This window comes from Sinocyclocheilus anshuiensis, unplaced genomic scaffold, assembly GCF_001515605.1.
Source record: "Sinocyclocheilus anshuiensis isolate Anshui unplaced genomic scaffold, SAMN03320099.WGS_v1.1 scaffold1250, whole genome shotgun sequence".
In the NCBI taxonomy this organism is placed as follows: domain Eukaryota; kingdom Metazoa; phylum Chordata; class Actinopteri; order Cypriniformes; family Cyprinidae; genus Sinocyclocheilus; species Sinocyclocheilus anshuiensis.
This window is the reverse complement of record NW_015555797.1, coordinates 137,642-147,016: the sequence shown is the minus strand read 5'-3', so window position 1 is coordinate 147,016 and position 9,375 is coordinate 137,642. Positions and strand designations below refer to the sequence as shown.

At 41.1% G+C, this 9,375-nt stretch overlaps 1 protein-coding gene across 1 annotated transcript in view; it reads right to left on the bottom strand.

Moving 5' to 3' along the window:
* Positions 1-5,041, bottom strand: part of nek3 (NIMA related kinase 3) — a 14,165-nt gene extending 9,124 nt beyond the window's left edge. Inside the window, exons 1-8 of the mRNA XM_016469041.1 lie at positions 4,664-5,041; positions 4,483-4,576; positions 4,300-4,397; positions 3,954-4,037; positions 2,242-2,309; positions 2,048-2,134; positions 1,900-1,954; positions 1,524-1,724 (exon numbers count right to left, since the gene is read on the bottom strand). Coding sequence (XP_016324527.1) covers positions 1,524-1,724; positions 1,900-1,954; positions 2,048-2,134; positions 2,242-2,309; positions 3,954-4,037; positions 4,300-4,397; positions 4,483-4,576; positions 4,664-4,780 — 804 coding nt within the window. The 5' untranslated portion in view covers positions 4,781-5,041. The remainder of the gene's footprint in view (positions 1-1,523; positions 1,725-1,899; positions 1,955-2,047; positions 2,135-2,241; positions 2,310-3,953; positions 4,038-4,299; positions 4,398-4,482; positions 4,577-4,663) is intronic.
* Positions 5,042-9,375: the final 4,334 nt, after the last annotated feature.

The following is a 9,375-nucleotide window of genomic DNA, read 5'->3' as shown; positions in this document are numbered from 1 at the left end:
ATACAGTGGCATGCGAAAGTTTGGGAACCCCTTGCAGAATCTGTGAAAATGTGAATCATTTTAACAAAATAAGAGAGATCACACAAAATGCATGTTATTTTTTATTTAGTACTGTCCTGAGTAAGATATTTTACATAACAGATGTTTACATTTAGTCCACAAGAAAAAAAATAGCTGAAATGATTAAAATAACCCCATTCAAAAGTTTGGGAACCCTTGGTTCTTAATACTGTGTGTGGTTACCTAGGTGATCCACGACCATTTTTTTGTTTTGTGATGGTTGTTCATGAGTCCCTAGTTTGTCCTGAACAGTTAAACTGAGCACTGTTCCTCAGAAAAATCATCCAGGTCCTGCAGATTCTTCAGTTTTCCAGCATCTTTTGCATTTTTGAACCCTTTCCAGCAGTGACTGTATGATTTTGAGATCCATCTTTTCACACTGAGGACAATTGAGGTACTCAAAACACATTTATTAAAAAAAAGGTTCAAACATTCACTGATGCTCCAGAAGGAAACACTATGCATTGCACTATGCATTGCTTTATGCACTATGCATTGCGTCTATGCACTATGCAAAACAGTTGTGGATCACCCAGGTAACCACACACAGTATTAATAACCAAGGGTTCCTAAACTTTTGAATGGGGTTATTTTAATAATTTCAGCTATTTTTTTCTTGTGGACTAAATGTAAACATATTTTATGTAAAATATCTTACTCAGGACAGTACTAAATAAAAAATAACATGCATTTTGTATGATCTCTCTTATTTTGTTAAAATGATTCACATTTTCACAGATTCTGCAAGGGGTTCCCAAACTTTCGCATGCCACTGTAAATACAAATTCTTTACAAATATCTTGAATTGCCAATTCTTAAATATCATCAGTTTTTTGGGGGAGTTGCACCACATGCCATTTTACCCGAATTAACCTTTTCTTGTCAATAGGTCAAATGATCTGAAAAGACTTATTGGCCTTGACACACAGTCATGGGGATCCTCTTGATTATACAATTTCCTGTTGTATATTCTTTTCCCCCTGCATATTTCTGCCTTTTGGCTGCACCACATGGCTTTGATTTATTGTTAAATATTACTTAGCAGTGTAGCATTTTGTAATAATTATGAAAGTAATAAAATTATACAATATTATGTGCCAAAATAATGTTTTATTTTCAAGAATTTAATTATTTTAATATATATTTTTTTATTCATTATGATATCAGGACAGTTGTCCAACTTCCAAGAATAAATAAATAAAAATAAATGTTAATTTAGAACTTAAAAACAATATCATAATAGGGGAGTTGTATTGAAGTCACTGTACATATGAAGTGTATTCTAATGTATTATTTTAATGAAATAGTTATAGAGTTTTAGCCAAAATGATGATATAATGAAAATAATAAATAAATCTGATTTCATTATCAATTTCCTCCTGCATCCCTCCATCAAATATTGACATGGCTGGTCAAGACTATGTATTTTTAAAATAATTTAATTGAAGAATGAGCTGATGTACCTCTGGCACCAGGTGTTTATGCAGCAGTTGAGACACACGGTGAGAGCTGAGGATTGTGTGTACTGAGGGTCTGTCTCCAGGGTTAGTCTTGAACATGTGTTTGATGAGGTAGTGCAGCTCATAGGAGAAGTGACTGGGTAAAGGTGCATATGCCCCACGACACACCTTCAAGATCAGACTCTTCCAGCTACGTGACTGAAACTAATGAAGAGAAGTTTGACAGTAAAATAAGACAGGAAAATGTTAGGACAGGTGTCCTTAACATCCAAAACACACAGTAACAGCAATGCAACTCTAACATTTTACATTGTTTGATGTAAAAGCCATTGTTACTATACAACTTAAGGATGTTAAGAGGAAAATACCGGGTGTATACCGGGTGTTGGAGTGTGCAAAGTTCATACAAGACACAGCCAAGAGACCAGACGTCACTGTAATATACATGCATATTAGTACAAATGTAATCTGAAATGTAAAGCTGGTGTCAAACTGAGGGAATTACTGTAATATCAGGAAAGTTGTACCTTTTATTATTGTACGGTTTGTTGTCCCATATTTCTGGAGACACATAATATGGAGTACCCACATAGGTCTGAGCATATGCTTTTACACTTGAAGAAATACATATAAAATTATTCGAATTACTATATTTGTGCACAGAATTGTAAACACCAAAATAAGATTACAAAAAAATTGGGGAAAGAAAATTGCTGGATACCTGTATAGAGAACAAGCTGAACCAAAATCCCCCACCTTCACAGTTCCACTGTCGGTCAAGAAAATATTCTGCAATGAACATAAGAAGGAAACTAGCACTGATTTTTATGCATTAAATAAAATCCTCCATTAATTCACAAGACGTTCCAGGGTGGTGCTTCTACTTGATTGACAACTTTGACAGCAATCAAATGGTGATGGTATGGTGAACTGATAACACTGGCCTAACCAAGGCCAAACAGAGTAACTATACATTTTGAGAGCAACGATCAAAATCAGGGGCCTCATTTATAAACCGTTGCGTATGCACAAAACCTGTCCTGAAAGAGGCGTACGCCACTTCCTACGCAAAAGGTGGGATTTATAAAAACAAACTTGATCACTTTTCCTGTGGCACGCTATGTTTTAATGCCAGCGATGAGTGCTATGCGCACAATAATTCATCTTTAAATTAAACTGCAGATCACATGTTATGAGAAAATATTTTTAGTGAGAACAATGATGCGCACTTACTTCGATATTATGGCAAACACTGCTGGATTTGGTGGTCGAACGGTCCACTGTCCGGTTTGAATAGGTCCAGTGATAATAGCTTATTGTACAACCGCAGATGCACGTGTTGATGTCGTGTGAAGACATCTCCACAACATTATGAAAAATACCACTGTATTTGAAGGATACAACTTGAAGAAAATGGTAATGGGCATGTTTTCTTTTTAAAATAGGCTACTTTGTCAGTGACGCACAGAGTCAGACAATTCTATTTACACTGCAATAAATATAGGCTAAAAATAGCTAAAAGATGTTCACCTTATCAGCAAAACTGCATAAATTTAATTTGCATTTGAATTGTTTAAAACAATTAAAATACTATTTGGCCAGTGGAAAAGAATGAGATCAACTCTATTCTACAATATTTATCTGAGAACTATTTTAAACAGTTTTGTTTTTATGGATTTTGATATATTTATGCTAAAACATAACAAGGATACTGGATGCTTTTTAGCAATAAAAATTAATGTGTATGGCACAAATGGCATTTATAGTCCGTATCTCATATTTCCTTAATGTGTTGTACCTTTAACGGTGTTAAACATGGTGTCACGTGGATGGGAATATGCATGGAAATTATATGCAGATGAGGTTATGCATAGTAAAACTAGGCGTTGTAAGCTCCATATATGGTGATTTCGGGGAGGAGACGGGGTACAGATGCAGATCTTCCCCTGACTGGGATTTATACAGGGATTTTTGCGCAGGTTCTGGCGTACGCAAAATCTAGCTTTTGTGCATACGTACACTTTTAGGATGAAATCTACGGAGAGTTTTATAAATGAGACCCCAGGACAGTTGTATCACACTGAAATGTTGTACTTTATACCCTAGAAAATGAATTAAACAATAAAAATTTTAAATTAAAAACATGCTTATCATTGAAGAGTTGTAAGTCATTGTTATGTATTTTTAATGAGACAATGGATCTATACAAAAAATGGGTGCCACGTCATCCCTACATCAAACATTGATGTGGTTGGTGTAGTTACAGTACTGTGTTTTGCCTTTGCAGGGTAGAATAGTTGCCCTGAAAATGTATGTTCAAGCAAATAATTTTGGGCTTCCCTTCTTAATACTTAATTTTCCCCCTGCAAAATAAATAAATAATAAATGTTTTTAAAATAAGGAAAAAAAGTAATCAGACACAATAACAAGTACCTTTGATTTTAAATCCCTGTGAAGTACTCTCTTGTCATGAATGTGTTTGGTGCCTAGACACATCTGTGCAAACCACTTCAGGATCTACAACAAAGAGATAACAACGGTTTATAAACTGCATAAAAATAAAAAAACACAGTACCTCCTTATTCTTGATAACCCAAACTTACTATCAAGTTTATGTTAGCACTCATTACAAAAATAAAATGTATATTAAAAACTGTGCCAGACAGATGCTTGTTTTGTGCTACACAACTTTCAAGTACCATGTATAATATATGAAAAATTATAAACCTGTTTAATTTTAAGAATTAATTTGAGAACAGGACTATCATCTTTGTCATACCACGTCCTCAGAGAACAGGGCATTTTTTTGCTGCCGTATCTTTTGAAGAAGATCTCCACCACTGCAGAACTCCATCACAATGTACAGATGACCATCAGCTGAAAAGAGAGGATCATTTATGTTTCTGACTTATGATCTTATGAAATCTGAGGCATTTACAGTATATAAAACACCCTGACAAACCTTCAAATGAGTCTTTGAATGCCACAATGTTTGGATGCTTCAGTCTGGACAGAAGCACAGCTTCTCTTCTGCTGTTTCTTATCCCAAAATCAGCCTATGAATCAGCACAGGAACTCTTTCATGCATTTTATAAGTATGATTAATATAGACTGTAATTTATTTCACCCAGAGCTTTTATTACCTTTGGCAGTCGTATTTCCTTCATAACATAATTTTGCTCTTCGTTTATAGGTTGAACCAAAAGAGCTCGACCAAAAGATCCTCCGCCAATGATTTTCACGAATGAATACTGATCCATTATAGCAACTTTCAGACACTGAATAAATGCTTAAAGCTGTTTTTCTTCTTCTTTCTTAGCGTAGTATTACAAAACTAAATCTTCGTCTGTTTTTCACCTGTTCGAGCTTTAAACAGAACAACAGACAACTGAATGACAACATATATTTTTGTATTTACTCAATAGGTTTAAGCAGTGCAAAACTGGATTAAGGATGTATTTGCTCGGGACAGGACAGTGGCCGCGCGAGTACAGTATCACCATTAGTTTGTTTCAGATACAGAACCAATAGTATCACTTCCGTATTGTCACATGACGTAGTCACGACGGTTTTGACCCGTGTAGCTTAGCCCGCACTGATCCCCCCCCCCTTTTTGAATGTGAGAAAAATATAGTAGGCGCAATGCTATTTACATATAAATACGAAATAGATGATTGGGTATTAATAAAGGTCTTGATAGATCTAAATAATAACTTTCACATTTTAACTCTGTGAGTTTTCAATTTTAATGGCCATCACGGTTTTCAGTATAATAATAATTGTCCTTACAGCTGCTCAAATAGCGCATAGTCAGGCGACAGCTGCTTCTTTTCTCAGCGCTGGTCAGAATGGGCCAATTACAGATGTCTATGATTCCTTATAAGAATTTAAAAATATATATATTTTAGAGAGATTGCTGTTCATATATTATACCGATAATTGTTATTGGTATATTTCAACGCATACAATTTATAGTGTACAGATTTTTTTTCAATTAAACCGTCCTGATATTTGAATGCGTCTCAATGGGTGATTCTGTTTCTGAAGCGCATAGCACCCTCTGGAGTTATACAATGGTTCTGCAATGACTGTGCCCACGTTTAGCCACTAGATGGCAGGAAAAGTATGTAGTATACTTTAATATAAGCGGTCCGTGCAGTTGTTAGTGCTGTCCTAAGTTTTAAATAAGTTTTATCTGCATATTTCAAATCAAGTCTTTGCATTTTGTCACTGAATTAACCCTCTAACCAGCATCCTCACACGCCGTAAACGACATACCAAAAATGAAATGGCTGCAGCTCTTTTTAACCCCTTGGTCTAGAGTCTAGAGTCTAGACCCTGGAGAGGCATATTCCTGCATGGGCTCGTTTGACAGCAGACACTTGATAATTTCGTCAACAAGTTAGAATTACTCATATATATGTATATATATATATATATATAATATATTAAAACTAGGATTTGAGAGGTTTGAAACATATTTGAATTAAAGATAAATGTTTTAAGTTCTAGTTTAAGTTTGAGGATAATTCTCACAAACTTGATTTATTTTATTTTTTCAAGGTAAATGCAGGTTTTTCCTGCGCAAATGTGGCGAGCACTTTATTGTGACACGAGATCACAGTTGTGTAATCGCAGAAAACTGGATGCGAGCTCTCAAATAGGCCTGACTGCCTGTCTATGGCGTTATTTTACTGACAAATGTCGAGAGCGCATTATTGTAGCGCGAAAGCACATGAATATAATGCGCGAGCGCGAATCTCTCGGCTCGCACGTGGATTTCCTTTGCTCTCCCACAAAACTGGACGCGCGCGCTCAGATACACGCTCACCCAGAGAGAGTGCGCGCACTTAAAACGTCTCTCCTCTAGCTCAAGTGTGAGCGCTCAAACTGTGTCCTGTGCACTCACAAATCTCTCTATGCTCATGCGCTAGATATTAATTCTTTTCGCACCTAAATTAAACGTTGTCAAAAGTTATCAACCAATCAGATTTCAAAGATGGATCTGTAATTTCTTTACAATTGATTACTACGTAGTCATAATCAGTGTTGGGCAGTAACGCATTACTTAGTAACGCGTTACTGTAATTTGATTACTTTTTTAGTAACGGAGTAATTTAATGCGTTATAATTTTCAAAATAGTAATTAGAGTATAGTTACAAGCCGAGGTCTCTATACATTACTGCCACGTTACATTGCTGACAGAATGCAGTGTTCTATAATCTAGAGATTGTAAGGATGTAGCACACGCACTGTCGAGTCAAGTGCCACAGAGCGCGGGTGCAGGACAAGATGGGTGAGTAGACACTCGTGTGTGTGCGGGATGCGGGAGAATAAAATGATTCATGGGACTCCCGCAAAATAGAAATATCTAAACATAAAATATCTAAAACAAATAAATTGTTATTCATCTGTTGCACAACAGCAACATGAACTAATATAAATATAAACGATTAGCAAGTGCAATCGTATGCAGAGTTCCCTTTCGATACTTCACTTCGTACTGCGTCGCTAGACGCTACGGGAAACTCCTTTTCTCCGATTTACTGAAGCCTTTTTTTCAATCACAGCAGTGCATCTGCACTGCCATTGTTTCAGAAATGAACCAATTATGGCGCAGTGGAGCTGCGCGAGCCTATGGCGAACCAGCGCGCCCGAGCCCGCCAAAATGGGCGGGGCATCTGGCTATATAAGCAGGTGCTCGGCATAGGATCACTGATTCTTTCTCCTTCAGCGACGACATCTACTGCTCTTCGCTGATTCTACAAAATTTGAAGCCTTCAGCATTTAGCATCTGTGTTTATACAGCTGGAGCAAAACGCAGTTTAGAGCATATGTAATCGCTCTGAGGACACGCCTAGTAACGGACATGAAACAGGTTAAATGAAATAAGCATTCTTGTGTATGGATTCAACGGGGGTTCGCCATATACATCGGCGATTATCCCATTGTTCTCTTTCGATACTTCACTCGTACTGCGTCGCTAGATGCTGCGGGAAACTCCTTTTCTCCGATTTACTGAAGCCTTTTTTTCAATCACAGCAGTGCATCTGCACTGCCATTGTTTCAGAAATGAACCAATTATGGCGCAGTGGAGCTGCGCGAGCCTATGGCGAACCAGCGCGCCCGAGCCCGCCAAAATGGGCGGGGCATCTGGCTATATAAGCAGGTGCTCGGCATAGGATCACTGATTCTTTCTCCTTCAGCGACGACATCTACTGCTCTTCGCTGATTCTACAAAATTTGAAGCCTTCGCCTGCAAGCTGATCCAGCCGCCATTCTGCAGCAGCAAGATCAGCTCGCCGCCTCCGCTCTCTGCTCACCGCTTGCAGCTCGCCGCCCACAGCTCGCCTTTCGCAGCTCGCCGCTCTCAAGCAGCACTGATCAGCGCGCCGCTTTGCAGCACCGGATCAGATCGCCGCTTCAAGCAGCCCTGTTCCCGCATCGCGCTCAAGGCAGCCCCGGTCAGCGCTTCGCTCACGAGCCGTCTCCAGAGTGCCTGTGTTGACGCTTTCCTGCTTGTGGTACCAAAAACGAGCAAATTTCTGAGCAAATTTCCTGCGACGTTGTTGCAAATGTCGCGCCACGGCTGTGGTTCATGCAGGACACCACTGCACGCTGATGACGGGCACAGTGAATGCGTGTGATGTCTGGGGAAATCCCACGCAGCAGCCGCGCTCACTGAGACGTCATGCTCCCACTGCGAGAGCATGAGTCTCGCCTCTTTGCGCTCGCGGATAGCTTTCTTTTCAGAAAGCGACCCCTCCCCTCGTGCCCCCCCCGTTTCCTTCCTCCCAGGAACCTGTGAGGAAAAAACAGCGGGGTAGAGGATCACAGTGCTCGGATATGAGTGAGCTTACGTCAGCTCAAGGCCCGCGTACCTCACTCTCTCCACAAAGAGAGGTTTCCTCCGTCTCGTTCTCCCATCCAAACCAGCGCCCCTCTGCCATCGCGAGTGACCTGGTCTCGTTTGGGGGATCGGATGACGAGCCGCTTGATGACAGTATGTCCCTAGCGGCCTCGGATGCTGAGGATTGGTCGGGCTCCATTGCTGACCCCGCCCCCTTGCCGTCTGCGGAGCCGATCGACGCCAGGGTTGGTACGGACACCGAGCTCATCCGTGTCCTATCAAAAGCCGTCGAGGAGCTCGGATTGGAGTGTGCTTCGCCTGAAGAGCCCACTCGCAGCCGCCTAGACGAGTGGTTTCTGCCGGGACGCCGCCAGACCCCTCCTCAGCGAGCTGCGCCCTTCTTCCCAGAGGTTCACGACGAGCTGACGAAGTCGTGGCGCGCCCCCTACTCAGCTCATTTACGCTCCTCTGTCTCTACAGTCGACGGCGCTGCACAGAAGGGCTACAATAAGCTGCCTCCTCTGGACGAAGCGGTGGCTGCACCCCTCTGCCCCCCCGCTGCCATTGGATAGAATGCAAAGGCCACTCATCCCTCGAAGCCCTGCCGAACGACTTCAGCCCTCGCTGGTCGTGCTTACACCTCGGCGGGCCAGGCTGCGTCTGCGTTACACTCTATGGCGGTGCTCCAAGTGTACCAGGCGAAGCTCCTTCGCACCATGGATGAGTCTGTGCCAGAACACTCTGCAGCGTTCAGAGAGCTGCGCAGCGCCACCGATCTGGCCCTGCGCGCCACAAAGACTACTGCACAGGCCATTGGGAGGTCGATGGCCAGCCTGGTGGTGCTGGAACGCCACTTGTGGCTGAATTTGACAGAGATCAAAGAAGCGGATAAAACCATCTTCCTTGACTCCCCGGTCACCCCCACTGGCCTTTTCGGACCTGCTGTGGAAGGGTTCGCCGAGCGTTTCACGGCTGCACAGAAGTCGTCCCAAGCCATGCGACAC